Source organism: Poecilia reticulata, linkage group LG18 (genome assembly GCF_000633615.1).
Source record: "Poecilia reticulata strain Guanapo linkage group LG18, Guppy_female_1.0+MT, whole genome shotgun sequence".
Taxonomy (NCBI): Eukaryota; Metazoa; Chordata; class Actinopteri; order Cyprinodontiformes; family Poeciliidae; genus Poecilia; species Poecilia reticulata.
The window spans coordinates 10759323-10774140 of record NC_024348.1 but is presented as its reverse complement, the minus strand read 5'-3'; the positions used below and the strand labels follow the sequence as shown (position 1 = coordinate 10774140).

The 14818-nt window shown below is 41.7% G+C and overlaps 1 protein-coding gene across 2 annotated transcripts; it reads left to right on the top strand.

The window, feature by feature from the left end:
* Positions 1-1615: 1615 nt before the first annotated feature.
* tnk1 (tyrosine kinase, non-receptor, 1) lies at positions 1616-14387 on the top strand. Of its 2 annotated transcripts, XM_008435400.2 has the most exons (15): positions 1616-1728; positions 1812-1946; positions 4478-4658; positions 5974-6044; positions 6163-6339; positions 6421-6573; positions 6664-6941; positions 7874-8000; positions 8170-8316; positions 8438-8532; positions 9478-9690; positions 11555-11619; positions 12117-12574; positions 12674-12769; positions 13814-14387. In XM_008435400.2, exons 3-15 carry the CDS (start codon positions 4496-4498, stop codon positions 13988-13990), a joined length of 2220 nt encoding a protein of 739 aa, XP_008433622.1. In that variant the 5' UTR covers positions 1616-1728; positions 1812-1946; positions 4478-4495; the 3' UTR covers positions 13991-14387. The 2 variants fall into 2 exon arrangements, with proteins under 2 accessions (XP_008433622.1, XP_008433621.1); XM_008435399.2 differs by having other exon boundaries at positions 1616-1946.
* Positions 14388-14818: the final 431 nt, after the last annotated feature.

The window sequence follows — 14818 nt, the reverse complement described above, 5'->3', positions numbered from 1 at the left end:
GAGAGGGAGGCTGAAAACTATTTGCTTTCGACTCTCGGACTCATTGCTGATGGCAAATTTTTCTCTTTGTCTCAGTCTAATTAAACAAAGAATAAGCAGCTATTACAATAGTAAACTTCCAAAATGAGTCAGATTTAGATGTAATAGTAAAAGTAAGTCACATGACAGATAAAACAAGCAACACAAAAACCAACCCATTGCAATAATAGTCTGTAAACCGGATGCAAATAACAAAAGCTCGGATTCTTATGGCCAAGAAACTCATTTGAAGGAGATTTTGGATCACAATCATCTTTTTTTAACCTGATCTCATTTTCTTTAAAGTGCTGAAGATGACAGACTGAACACTGTGAAGTGGAGTTGCGTTCAGAGTTTGGCTTTGAGGATCTTTCTCTGGTTTCACTATTGTCATTTTCACGTGCTTCATTACAAATGCCTGAACAGTGAAGAAACGTTTTGTTGTTATATGAGAATATTCCTTTAAACTGTAAAAGATAATAATTACCCAAGGCAACACATTATAAATCGACTAAAAGGAACAAACATTTGCTAGAACTTTTTTTTAAATTGTTAGCTGCAATCTAAAAGTCCTTGGCACAACATTATTGTGCGTGAAGTGAAGGAAAAGACAAAATTGGATCAACCTACAATGGCTAAGAGAGGATTTAGTTTGCCGGAACTATTTGTTGTGTCACAAACTAGTTTCTAGAGAATCTAAAGTAGAAAAACCAGTTCAGTAAATTAAAGATTACTGACTACTAAAATGAGTCCATCTATTTTTTCTCTAACTAATGCAATATCCAAGGTTAACTACACAAGAAAACCTTTATTAGTCACGTGTTAATGAACAAAGGCTTTTTACATGGTTACTAACTGAAATTAGTTGATTACAACTAACAAAAAAAGTAACTAACTAAAGCTTGATCTATAGCTGCTTATTTTAGTTATTTATTTATTTATTTTGAACAGACGGAAAAATAAAAAGAGAAAAAATATAAATCATAATAATAAGACAAATAGGTCAATTAAGATGCGATTTTAGACAGTTTGTTCAAAAAGCAGCTTAGTAGCTGAATGAGTATCCATTAACCTAATTAAAATTTTATAAAAAATTGTGTTTTCTGGTTACGTATTACGTCAACTAGCTAATGTTAGATGGTACTGTTTTAACAGATAAAACGATAACTGGAAGGAGATGTACAGTTGTTTTCGTATAGCTGGATATTAAACGTGTAATAGTACACTAAATTATCCTTGTAAGGCGCTAACTTATTGAAACACAAACTTGACAAAATTGCAGCCTTCTAAGAGGGGATAAATCCCAGAGGGTAAATAAAAAATAAACTAAAGTCTTATTGTTAACACAGCAGCTAAATAGCCAATAGGAACATTTAATAGTAAATAAATAAAAGTATTCAGCACAATAAAAGTCGAACTGGCTGCATTTATTAAAACAGTTTCGTTTAAAATCGCTTGTTTACATTTGGCGGTCCAGCTGACTCGGTGTTACGACGACTCAACCTGCGGTCAGCTCCGGTGAGAAAACTCCGGAAGGGGCGTGGCCAGGTGAGAGACCGAGGAGGGGCGGAGCAAGTCCCTGAAAACACGCAGGTAGATCACAAGTACGCTCTGTGCCTCCTATAGTTCCGCAGAAAACCCATAAAACCCACGGACTGTATAGATATACTTCCTCGGTAGAAACAGCCTATGCTGGAGCTTTTCGCCTGGGTGAAATGTTTTAAAGACATTTAGTGCTCGACCAGGATTTGGATCGGGATTTTAAAAAAAATTTTTTTTACTTTTTTTTTCAGAGTCTTCAGTGGAACTTGTTGGAGGTTTCGATTCCGACATGATTCACCTGTTTCTGTTTTTGTGTGGTTGAAGACAGAGTCGTCGAGTGGAGGAGGAGAAGGAACATTTTTCATTATTATTATTTATTTTCAACGGTAAGGAAACCTAATAATGTAACTATTCATACTTTAGCATGAACCATGGCGGTATTGGAATAGATACGACTTTAAAAGAGTAATTCGTAAAGTGCATTGGAGTAGCAGGTTAACTTTTCTTTATCACTTTAAATTTGATCAAATGCCATGTCAGTGTCTGCTGTTTGAAACGTGTGCATTCTTATATGTATTTATCCATTTTTATTTGTATTTTTCTTTTATTTATGTGTCTTATTTACTGTCTCGGGTCTGAGAATTAGATTGCTAGCTGTCTAACGATGGCCTAAATCATGGAATGAAATAATGCCATGCATGAGCCAAGCCTCTCTATGTGGGTTAATCTTCACGTGAATCAGCGAAATAAACAAATGATTTAGTTGGATATACGTCACTTGATTGGTCAAGATCACATAGTAAGACCTGTGTCATTAACAGGTTCTTTAGGTAGATTTTATTTTTAAGCCACATTTGAGTCATTAAGTAAATAACTAAGCTCATGGTCACACATGCCATGAGGTAGTGAGGGTGTCCAGTAGCTGAACGGGTTAAACATTCAACCCTCTGTGCACAAAAAGAGTGATGATCACAAACCTCTCAGTTCAGCAGGATGCATCTTTTTTTTTTTTTTTTTATTAAGTTTTTAATATGAATTTAAACGCTGGAAATGATTTCCCTTCCTCAGTATTTGCAGACTGATTAAGTTTGGGAGTTGTCCCCGTAAAATTGAGCACAAGTCTCAGCTTGTGGGTTTCTGTACTTGAATTGTTCATTTTGAGCAGCCTTGACAGTCTGCCTGCCTGCTGCAGAGATTAATTATTTTTTTTTCCCCCAGTGAGGCTGACAGAGTTAAAGCTGAAGCTCACTGACTGAAACCTGCAGATAAGAAGTCAGTATTCAGTAACTTCAAAACTGGGAGGCTTGCACAACGTCACTTCAACTTCCTGCTTATCGATATTTACTGTAACAATGGCTAAGAAGAAACTGGAAATGAAGCATAAGGTTAATACCAAGTCACGCTGCCGTCTTTGTGCCCTTTTGACACTCTGTGTTACTTCAGAGTGTTAAATAGATGCAATCTATGCAGGATCCGGTCAAACTGGTGACTCTGAACCACAGACAGGCCGACATGTCCGCCTCCTAGTAGGTTCAAACGAAGAAAAGCCTCTGAACTTAAATATTACAAAAAGGGAAGAAAATGTTTCCGTGTTCAGCATACATTTCTTTAATTTATTTGGAAAAGGTAATTTACTTCTATCGCCGAATTCAAAAAGTGAAGCTCGTGTAACTTGATTACACACATGCATACTTCAAGCCTGCATTAATGCTACCTATGACGAATAACCTACATTTTTTGTTCATCGTAAAAAAAAATCGGCTGTTACATAAGACCAACAACTTACAATAATTATAAAGGAATGTTACATAACAGCCTACGGCGTGATGGAGACGGCTGCTGGCCTCAGTGTTCTCCAGGCAGTCAGTGACGCCCTACACAAAGAGCGCAAAACACAGAAAGTCGCTGCTAAAGAAGCTGGCTGTCCACAGAGCGCTGTGTCAAAGCACGTAATATTGGCAGGGTGCTGGAGTCGGTGCTTTGAAAGACTCCGCAGACAGAAACAATCACAACATGGGCGACGTGGTTTTCTCTGCTCCCAAACCAGAGGAAACATCAGAAGCGTCTTTGGCGAAGGTGCTTGGCTGCTACTGAGTGGCTTAACATCATCGTTTTTGGATTAAAGTAAATAGTTGTGTGAGGGTCTTGTGCAGTTTCCACAGTCAGTGGGGATTTGTGATGCTGTGTTGGCTATCAAGACCATCACTGCCAAAAATATCAACATCTGGTTTAATGACCATGGCGTATCTGGGACTGATGGCCCACAAAACTGACCTGAACCCCATAAATCTCTCAGATATTGTCAAGAGGAAGATGAGAAACACCAGAACCAACAATGACAACCGCCTCCATTCTGCACCGCATTGATACAGTAATTCATGCACAAGGAGCCTTTACCATCGGTTGTACACACACCGTACGGCACATGGACAGACTTTTCATTAAACCAACATTTAGAAAAATTAGCTTTGATTGTTTTTATGTAATATTAAAACTTTCCAAGTAACAGAATTTCACATTTTCTTCAGCTGTTGGGCAGAATAATCAGAATTAACAGGAAAAATAACATTTGAATTAATTCAATAAATTCATGTTTAATCAATGTTCTGATTTATTAGGGTGCACTGCTACACTCTTATGCTTCCAGACGAACTGTTTGGACTTTGCACTCAGACTGAAGCTGAAAAATACTCCCCCCACCTCAAGAGCTTTTTGTTAGGTTTCCACGGCAACGTCACGAAGCGAGACCTCGAGGGAAGTTTAATCAAACAGGGTCGATTGTCGAGGAGAATCGCTGTCACAAAACGCGTTTTTCTAATCGGTTGTTTTTGGTCGTGATGCAGAAGATTCAGTGGAAGGAACCGCATGACCAGAAGTGTGAATTTTTGAGTGTTTTTATCTGCCTTCCTGCCTGCAGGCTTGTCTGGGCCAGGACATGCTGATGGACCAGGACACTCAGTGGCTGCACCAGCTGCTGGCTGAGGTCCAGCTGGAGAAGTTCTACGTTCGCGTCCGAGACGGCCTCAACATTACCCGCGTGGAGCACTTCAACTATGTCAAGGAGTCGGACCTGGAGCACATCGGAATCAGCAAGCCAGGTGGGGCTTTCAGCTTTCACGCCGGGTGGAAACTCTTGGTCTTTAAGTACGACTAAAAATGTCTTCTTTTGCTCGAGAATCTGTAGAAATGAGAGTTTGAAATACTCATTGTACTAAAGTGCGTTTTGATTACCCTCCTATATGTTTGTCGCATGACAGTATTTATTTAATGACTACTGTGGCATTGTGTGTGGCAAAAGATCCATTTTCAGACGTAGCTGAGTTCATATCGTCCATGAAACACTTTAAAACTTCAAAAAGTTGTACGTTTCTATTTAATGCTGCAACATGCTGTTCCCTTGTTTAGTGCAAAGCATGTTGCATGAAAAATATGCAACATTTGCAATGTTAATGTTTTGAAACCAGCCAGATTAGCAGTAGCCAAGGGCTAAGAGGGGGAACACCTTCAACAAAGAAATATAGAGATTTTTTTGTAAAGGCTCTGATTTGATCCCTGAAATAACATCAAAACCTCCTTTCATGACCTTAAATTATTGTTGCAACAATGTTAACGATTGCTTCTCATGTTTTTGAAATAAATATACATGGATCATGTTATGTATCTTGTTTTAAATTTGATGAATCTCACACGGGCATAAGCCTATTTTTGACGAAGAGTTATTCACCCACTTGTTTGTGTGTATGCCAATATTTATGAGGTTTTTTTTCTATTGTATTATAAAGCAGTGAAGCGTTACATATCCAGGGTTTCCCCCAGGAAACTTGCTAACTAACCCCGGTGCTCGGGGCGCTCAGCAGTCATTCATCCAGTCGCTCGCTGGGTTTATGTGTTAAAAAATATCACTTGATAGTTATGCATTATTGGAAGACTAGAAGATCAATGCCTGAACACGAGCTATAAAGTCTTTAAAAAAGGCAATAATAAAAAAAAAAATTTAATTAACAATGCTAAGCCTGGTGGGGAAACAAGTAAAGCCTGGTGGCCTGCCAGGCTTATAATACACTGAAGGAAACCCTGCATACTTAATGTAATATTTTTCTACTTAGATGGTTTCCTTTTTTTGCTTATATCAAATTTTTGTTAGTTATTTCAAATACTTTCTCATGTTGACATTAATCCAGATTCCTAACAACAAGCAGGCAGTGTGGCTGTCCTGATGAAACCTCAGCACTACAAACAGCTGAATGAAGCTGAAAGCTTACAGCTTCATGTTGGCCTGCTCCCAGATGTACGGCGATCCCCAGAACATGTTGTCCCTCTTCCAAAAATACAGAGATCAAGCTAAAAGAGTCAAAGATGAACTGCAACCACACACCTAGCAACACTGACAGCTTTACCTGCTTTGTTTTGCAGCACAAAGGCGATTATGGGAAGCCCTGAAACGCTACAAGACGGCTTCACGCTCACGGGGATGGATTCCCAGGGTCTGTTAGCAATCTTTGCTGAACTTTTGTTTCATTATTATTATTATTATTTCAAAGCGATGCTCATGTTTGAACTGTGGTGGGGAGTTTCTAAATACAAGCGCGTTGACTCACACAGATGTTCAACAGTCGAGACGCAGGGGAACAGTCCGGCCCAGTCGGCCCAGTTCAGCCACAGGAGAGAACTGCGCCTCGTCTGATCCAGGACAGTGAGCTGATTCTGGGGGAGAAGTTGGGCTCGGGGTCCTTTGGGGTGGTGAAGAGGGGAGAGTGGCACACACCGACAGGCAGAGTGGTAAGAGGAGATCTGATTGTGTGAACGTTAGTGGGTAGCGTGATGTTGCGTGTGACCTGTGTGTATTTTATGAATCCTCAGCTCCCTGTGGCTGTCAAATCCCTGAGGAGCAGCAGGTCCACACAGGCCGACACACTCACAGACTTCCTGCAGGAAGTCACCACCATGCAGTCCCTGGACCACCCCAACATCATCCGGCTCTACGGCGTGGTCCTCACGCAGCCGCTCAAGATGGTGAGCTGATAGTTCAGATTTTGGAAAATTCCCACCTGTTTTCCAGCGCCGCGATGCACACCATCCTGTTTTTGGTTTTCCCCCGCTTAGGTAACAGAGCTGGCTGTTCTGGGCTCATTATTCGACACCCTGCGGGCACGGCAGTTCGAGTACCCGCTGCTGCGCCTATGGCTCTTTGCCACCCAGATTGCGGCAGGTATGGACTACCTGGAGACCCGGAGATTCATCCACAGGGACTTGGCTGCCAGAAACGTGCTGCTGTCCTCCAGGGAGGCAGTGAAGATCGGAGACTTCGGTCTGATGCGGGGCCTGAGTCAGGAGGCGGACCATTACATCATGGGAGCACACAGAAGGATCCCGTTTGCATGGTTAGTCGACCGGACGCTTTGACTTTTGACGTCCAGAGTGCCGAAATCAAGCTTATGAAAGCAAAGGAAAGTTGAGTGGAAGAAAAATCAGCTGTTTGAAAAGTATATAAGCAACCTGCACAATTGCAGATGATTACAAGCAGGACTGGGCAATATTCATATCAGTCAATATCGATAATTATTCATTGTTTTTTTTTTGTTTTAAACACCTGAAATACAGCCAAACGAGTGACATGACATTTCCTGTTTTATTCACATTTTCCTCTCGAGCTGCTCCACTCATTTTTATTTTTATTAAGCAGTTATGAGGCGCAATGGTGAAACCATAAACTTCTGCCACGCAAGACAGGCAACAGGTTGTTGCTAAGTAACCAAAGAGTAAGCGAGTTGTTGCTAGGTAACCAAACAGCGAGTGAGTTCGTTGATGCCGCCAACGTTGCTTCGACCCCTAACAAACTCCAAGCTACTTAGCGTGACGCTCTCACAGTCACTGACATATTAGCTGACTTTGTAGATGCTAATTTTGTTTTCCAGCAGGGCTGGGTGTCTGCTCACATAGTTAGAGGCACCAGCATGTCTCTTATATAAAAATAAAAAAAATCAGCAAACTGACCTGGAGAACACAGAGAATCTATGGGAGACCTCAGACTCAACAAGGCCAGCAACCTGGAGAGCCACCGAGTGCATGTCCTGTACAGGAAGCGTAGCCATGGTTACGGCAAGGGCTGATGGGAGTCCAAATTATCTAGCGAACAAACAGTACATGTACATACTACAGTTTTTAATGTGCTGACTTTGGACGTAAATTGCTGTAAGGCAGTCAATTAGGATGTTATTTAGCTGTAAGCCACACTCTGCTAAAATAACAGAAACGGACGTTTAAAATCAGCCACTGTGCGTGTAATGACAACAGCAACAACCCTTTTCTCTAGGTGTGCCCCCGAAAGTCTCCGAATCGGCTCCTTTTCCCATGCCTCTGACGTCTGGACGTTTGGTATCACCATGTGGGAAATGTTCACCTACTGCGACGAGCCTTGGTTTGGTCTCTCAGGCAGACAGGTACGGGCTTGCAGCACCATCCAAAGTGTTGTTTTGATGTTTTCGTAGAGCCGGCCAACGTGTTCGCCGACACGTTTGGAATGCGCCTCCACCCTTCGCGCGCCGCTTGTCGCCTCTCTGACTCAGTGCTGTGGTATCACAGCAGACTAACTCCTCTCTTTTGGTCCAGATATTGTTGCGTGTGGAGCAGGAAGGTGAGCGACTGGAGAAGCCGGCAGACTGTCCCCAGGAGCTGTACGTCGTCATGAGGAAGTGTTGGGCCGTCAACCCCGCCGACAGGCCCAACTTTGCCGATCTCATTGCAATGCTGGCAGAGGTCGGTCCTCAGCGATGACATCTCATCTCTTTCCACCAGATAACCCAGTCAGCATCTTGAAATGCTGCTTTGGTTACACTCGAACGTCACGTGTAATGTTTTTTTGCGTCTTCGCTTCCAGGCTAAGCCGGCACAGTTCCAAGCAACGAGAGAATATTCAGAGCCCAGAAAACTTTCTCTCGCTCCGAACGACACTGTGACGGTCATAGACCACGGGTGAGTGAGAACGAGAGGAAGAGTGGGATTAGAGAGAGAGGAAAAAAAAACCTTGACACAGTCAGTCTTTGTTGTTTTAAACGGGGGATTTGATTCCGCTTTCTCTCTGAAGTGCATTCCAGCGGTAATCTCACACTCCTCGAATGCATTCGGCTTTGTTTGTTGAACGAGTCGAGCAGCTTCCCTGCGGCAGAGCTTTTATATGCCGTGGTGAATCTGTAGTCTGCGCTTTATTTGTTTTTATTGGTCTTTTGTCTTTTGCAAAAAACTTCCTAAAAAACTATATATACAAACATTACATAGATCGAAAAAAGAAACTGTTTGAAAAGCAGGAGAGACTCTAGTGGACTCATGAATCATTGGATGCTGTCGAATTAAGATAACTGTGAAAACAATAAGGAGGGATCTAATTTGGCCTGATTCTCTCTGGAAACCTCTGAAACTAAACCCGGTTAAAGCATCAGAGCTCCGGTTTGATGCACGTAAGTCAATGAAGGTCAATGTCTGAGTAGAAACCACTATAAAAGCCTCTCATTTTTCATAAATGTACATTTTTAGACAACAGTATATTAAAGCCCGCATTCCTTTTTGCCATTCTTATCCAGACATACTCAATAATTTTGAATTTTGTTAGTTTTTTTTTAAAGGTCTAAATTGGCTTTTTGGCGAATTTAAGACTTTCTGCTTGCTGAATTACATTAAATTAGTTGCAATATATTTTTAAAGTATTTATAGAAAGTTTGTAAGTAGACACACAGTTTGAATTACACTCCTGTCTGATTGAGACATTTAAGATGAAGATACATTGTGTCACTTTTAATGAAAGAACCTAAAAATATGAAACAGACACTGCAAGTTCCCTCGCATTATTTTCCTCTGCTGATCACCGAGGTTCACTTTTTTTGTCTTTTTAAGCAGATTTCCTCCTCTTCTCTGTGTTTGCAGACTGGAAATGAGCGAATGGCGTGGCCAGAATCAGAGGACGCTCGTCATCGGCCTGTTTCCCGCCAGCCTGATGATGCCCACCATCACTGTGGGGCCCAGTCCGCCTTCTGGCGGCTCCATCATCTCCAACCCGGTGAAGGGCAGCCTGCAGCACATGGGGCACGGAGACATCCACCCTGACCGCAGCTGGGGCTCACCTGAGGGGCCGGAAGAGTCAGTAATTCACTCATTTTTCCGTCTCAGACTGGATATATTTAGTTCAGTTGTTGTTTCTGTGAAGTCCTTCCTCATAATCGCTAGTTAGAGAGAAATGTAACAGTTTGTTTCCTCGTAGCCGTCCTCATATTCCAGCACAGCTGAGCTGACAGTATCTAGAGCAGTGGTTCTTAACCTTTTTTGAGGTACCGAACCCACCAGTTTCATATGCGCATTCACTGAACCCTTCTGTAGTGATAAATAAAATATGATTTTTTCCCCCCCAAATTCAAGACATAGGGGTGACCCAACTACAGTCTAGTTGGGTCACCCCATGATCACTAAGTTTTCTTAAAAGGTAGAGTCTCTGAGAACAGTTCTTCAAAATATAGTCAGTGTTTTCAGCAAAGTTGAGCTGACAGTCCAGGAATGAACCAAGGTATTTAAAATTTGCCACAGTTTCAACAGGTTGGCCATCGAGAGAAACTGGAACCACTTTAAGGTCTTGTTTAGATTATTTTATTAGCTCTCCATTCTTAAGAGAATGAAAAATTAATAATAAATAATAAAGACTTTGCGGTATTCTGATTTAGTAATGTAATTATATTAGTTGTGTTACCACCCTCACGCCACTAGAGGCAGTAGCAACCCCGAAAAGATGCGACTAAGGAGCAGATTCAGAAGTTCACCGAAAGCTACAGAATTTGGTAAAAACTGTGAGTTTTGCTGAAGTAATTAAAGACACAAGTTCAAATCCATGCTGAGAGTGGAACTCCTTCAATCAGTGCTCCTCCGCAGCTCTGATTGGCTAAGCAATATAACGTGATCCTCTGGAGCAAGTGATGGCAAAGCGGGGCGTCATCACGACTTTACACAAGTGTGTCTTTACCTCTGCGGCAGAGGCTCCGCCGAACCCCTGAGACCGACTCACCGAACCCCTGGGGTTCGATCGAACCCAGGTTAAGAACCACTGATCTAGAGCCATGCTGCATGTCGAGCCAATCGTCGACTGCGATCAGCGTGGCTGACAGACAAAGGGGAACTTCCCCGGCTGTAAAGTGACTCAGTAGTTGGACCAAGTTGTATCTAAAACGTCATTTGACTCGTACAATAATGACTTATTTTTGTTTACATTCAAGAGAAGACTTCAGTCACATGCATACTGCAGCTGTTTCTGGGGAAATCTGTATTTGTTTGTGAATCATTTCAAAAAGTGAAATCTGTCCTTTTTATTGATTCTTTACAGAGACTGAAATATTTCAAGACTTTATTTGTGGTATTTGTGAAGTTAATTGCTTATGGCACTGAATTGAAAAGTTTGTTCCTCAGAAAATGTTTCATTGGTCTCAGTATGTTTTTGTGAAATTTGTTTACTTATTTGTATATATTTTTTAAAATACAAAAATTTTCACATCATTTTTATTTTTATTTTTCATCATTTACATCATTTTAGGACTTCATATATAATTAACGGCCAGTTATCTAACACTTAGCTGACCTTTTGGCCAAATTAAATTTTTTTGGATGACTACTCATTATTTTTACTTATGTAAAAATTTTCTGAAGACGTCTGAGTCTGCGAACAATGCTGCCATGAACTCTTTGAAATTCCTGTAGATTTTTTAATAGAAACCCGGCTGTTTCTGCGATTTATATTTGGGTTTCATTGGATGAAAAAGCAAAAATGCGTTTTTCTTCCAACATACTATTTATTTCCCCCTCATTGGTTGGATTTTCTATATTTTCCTCTGTGATTTTATGAAAATTCAGGCAAATATGAATTTATTTTGAGGTTTTTACACTTCTCTATCAGGAGGGTTGATAAAAACGGAGGAGGCCGTTGACTATCAGTTTAGCATGTTTATTGTTCTCATGCCTGCAGCAAAAGCGGCTGGAGGATGGGAACTGGCAGGGAGCAGGAGGCAACCAACCTGCAGAAAATGGCAGGTAAGAGCTACAAATAAACTGAGCTGGGAATCGCTGCTGCATTAGAGAAAAAACAATCAATTCTTTATGTATTTAAACTTTAAATATATTAATTCTTTTAAATGAGGGGTTTATTTAAAACATGGTGTTTTTGGTAAAACACTTTTTTAATGTTAAAACTCTTATATGTTCCATATCTGCTGGTTTTAAAGGAAACTATATTCTTGGAGAGTATTCATCAAGCCACTCTGCCCCCTGTTGGTTTAATTCAGTAACTTTTTTTGCCATCAGACTTTAGATTAGAGTTAAGTTATGCTTTTCTGCAGTAAAGCTGAGCTACGTTTTCATTTAAATGTCGGGGCAAATGTGAGCCCAGTGGAAAGTGCTGTACGACTTTTCAAATTCAGACTATTTACCATATTTAATGCTGCTTCTGTGAAAAATCTGCCACTCTTTACTTACGTTAAACTATCTATCTAAAACGTTTCTGTTAAATATTCATGTCTCTGTACTCTCAGGTATGTCTCAGAGCCTGGAGTCGGTCCTAAGTGGCCGCCGCCCCAAGCCTCAGACCACAGGGCCTCTCAGAGTGGATCAACAGGGCCGGCTCATGGCCCCCGCCATGATCGCCCAGAGCGTGATGGTCCAGAAGGATCTGCGGCGCTTCAGTGAGGCCAACCTCCCTGCCCCTCCCCGGCCACCGCTGCCCAACCTGGCTCGCGTGAACCCGAGGAACCAGAGGAAGCTCCTGGCTCAGGCGCCGGCGCCCTCACCCTGGTCTTCACAAATGGTCCTGTCCCCGCCGCCGCAGCAGACACAACCCCCGGTTCAGTTCCCTCCTCAGCAGGGCAACCTGGTTAAAATGTCCCAGATGGCGCGTTCAACGCCGCAGCTGGATGACGACCAAAAGGAGAGACCGAGGGACAGAGAGAAATCGTCTTATACGCAAAACACAAAGGAGAGTCTTGTTGCACAGGTAAGAGAGAACTTTCTGATTGGTTACAGTGTTTTTTTTTTCTTCTTGTGAGTTAAACCTCAGTGCTTGGATGTTAAAGCTGTTTGCGGCTCTGCCCAGGTGATGGAGGCGGTGCACGGCGTGACCACTGAAGAGGTGCAAAGTGCGCTTCAGTGTAACGACTGGAATCCAGTCCGGGCTCAGCAGCAGCTCAAGGTGAGACGAGAAACTGACAAAGAATGCAGTCGAGTACAAATATGCTGGCAAACATGTACAACAGGCCTTAGCATAAAACTAATACTGTTTCTGTACATTATTATCAGCTTAATCTCAAACTATTACTAATTTGAGTAAGTTTTGTCAGGGGGAAATGAATCCTGTGTTAAGATGTTTTCTTGCAGAGGCCACCAGATTTTTAAAAAATATATTATTATTAAAAAATCATCCTGGTATTTAAAAGTTTATAATACCTTTTATTTTAATGAGGTTGGCCTTTGATGCGACTGCCTCACTGATCCTCCAGCAGAAATAACAGTGGGCATGAGGTGCTTGTTGTTTGTGCGCACGGTTCCAGTTAAAAGAAAGATTAGCATTTAGCATCACATTTCTATTTGCTAAGCTAGTTACTCCCAAACAACCAGTTGACATATCTATGGTCTTTAATTGTTGCTGGGAGTTAGATACGGTTTCAAACTGAACTTCGGATGTTTTACAGCACCATCCTTTACATTTCTACTTTGAACCAGCGCTCCTTTTACCTGAGTGCATTTTTTAGCAGCTCTATCCACCTTCGTGTAACACGTCTATATATTTCTCTTCCTCCTCAACGTGCATTGTGACGGGATAAACGTCACAATGCACGTCTTTCACGTCTTTCACGTCTGAGTTTTAGTTGTTTTACACTGTATTCGCTGCTTTGTCTCGATGTGGGAAAGCTCAGGTGTGTAGATATTTCCTCGTTTCTGGTTCATGAAAATCCGCAAGCCTGACTTGAGTGGCGTGTTCTCGTCTTTCTCACTTTGAAGAAATGGACCTCTGTGTCGCATTGTATTTATAAATCAAAATTGCTTTTGTTCTGAATATAAAAGTATGAAACCATGCTTAGTGAGCAAAAGGCACACTTGATGCCCTTCTAATGCCGCCCTGGGCGACTGTCAAAATGGCCCACTGAATGCTAATGCAGACGCTCAAGAACCCCACTCGTGAAATCCAAATGAAACCGTGAAGCTGAACGTTTAAGTTTTGTTTCTGTCTCCTCAGGTCGAGCAGCTCTACTCGCTCAGCCTCTGCTCCGCAGACATGTGTGTGAAGATCCTGACCAAACACCAGTGGAACCTGGAGCACGCCAGCAGATACCTTCTGCGGGTGACCCGGGAGGACAGGCTCGGCACCGGAGAGAGGGACCGGCCTCAGGTTAGCGCAGAGAGACGGGTCTGAAGAGATTCGCAGATGTCCGACTGGCTGAAGCCGGACTTCGTCAGCAACACGTGGCTTCACAGAGACCCGCTGCGGCGCCAGGCGCTGCCAGAACCAGCTGCTTTACGACGGGAGCAGGACTCAGCCCATCAAAGCAGAAACATGAAGGTTTTCAAACAGGATTTACCAGAGACTAAAAACCTCCAACTACTGTTTTGTTTTGTATTTTTTTTTACTGTTTTTGTTCTCATTGTGCCATTATTTAGCACGTTTGCTTTTTTATGTGGATGAATTTATGTGTGAATGTAGTGTTAGACATGCTTTTGTGCTTTTGTTGAATAAAATGAACCAGTCTACAATTTCTGTCTTAAATAACCTTTATTTTTCATAATTATATAATAAATGCATTTTAACAATTGATCAGAAACTGTTGTCTGGTAGCAGAGTCTATATTTTATTTTTCCCACATTTCATTTCAATTTAGGTTTCCACCTGGGAAAATTTTTTTTTTTCCAGTAAAATATAGTCTCCATACTCCATTAAGTAAACAGCCTTTAGGATCACCTAGACCACAGGTGCCAAACTCGAGGCTCGTGAGCCAAATCCAGCCCACTGTTGCCATCTATGTGGCCCTAAACACTCGGGAGGGCAACATAAATAGAACCTTCAAGATAAGTTGTGTGCTTAAATATCATTTAAATATAATTTAATCAATATATATAAAAACACTGCTCAAAAAAATAAAGGGAACATGTAGACAGCACAATATAACTCCAGTTAAATCAAACTTCTGTGAAATCAAACTGTCCACTTAGGAAGCAACACACAATTAGCAAGACACACCAAGAT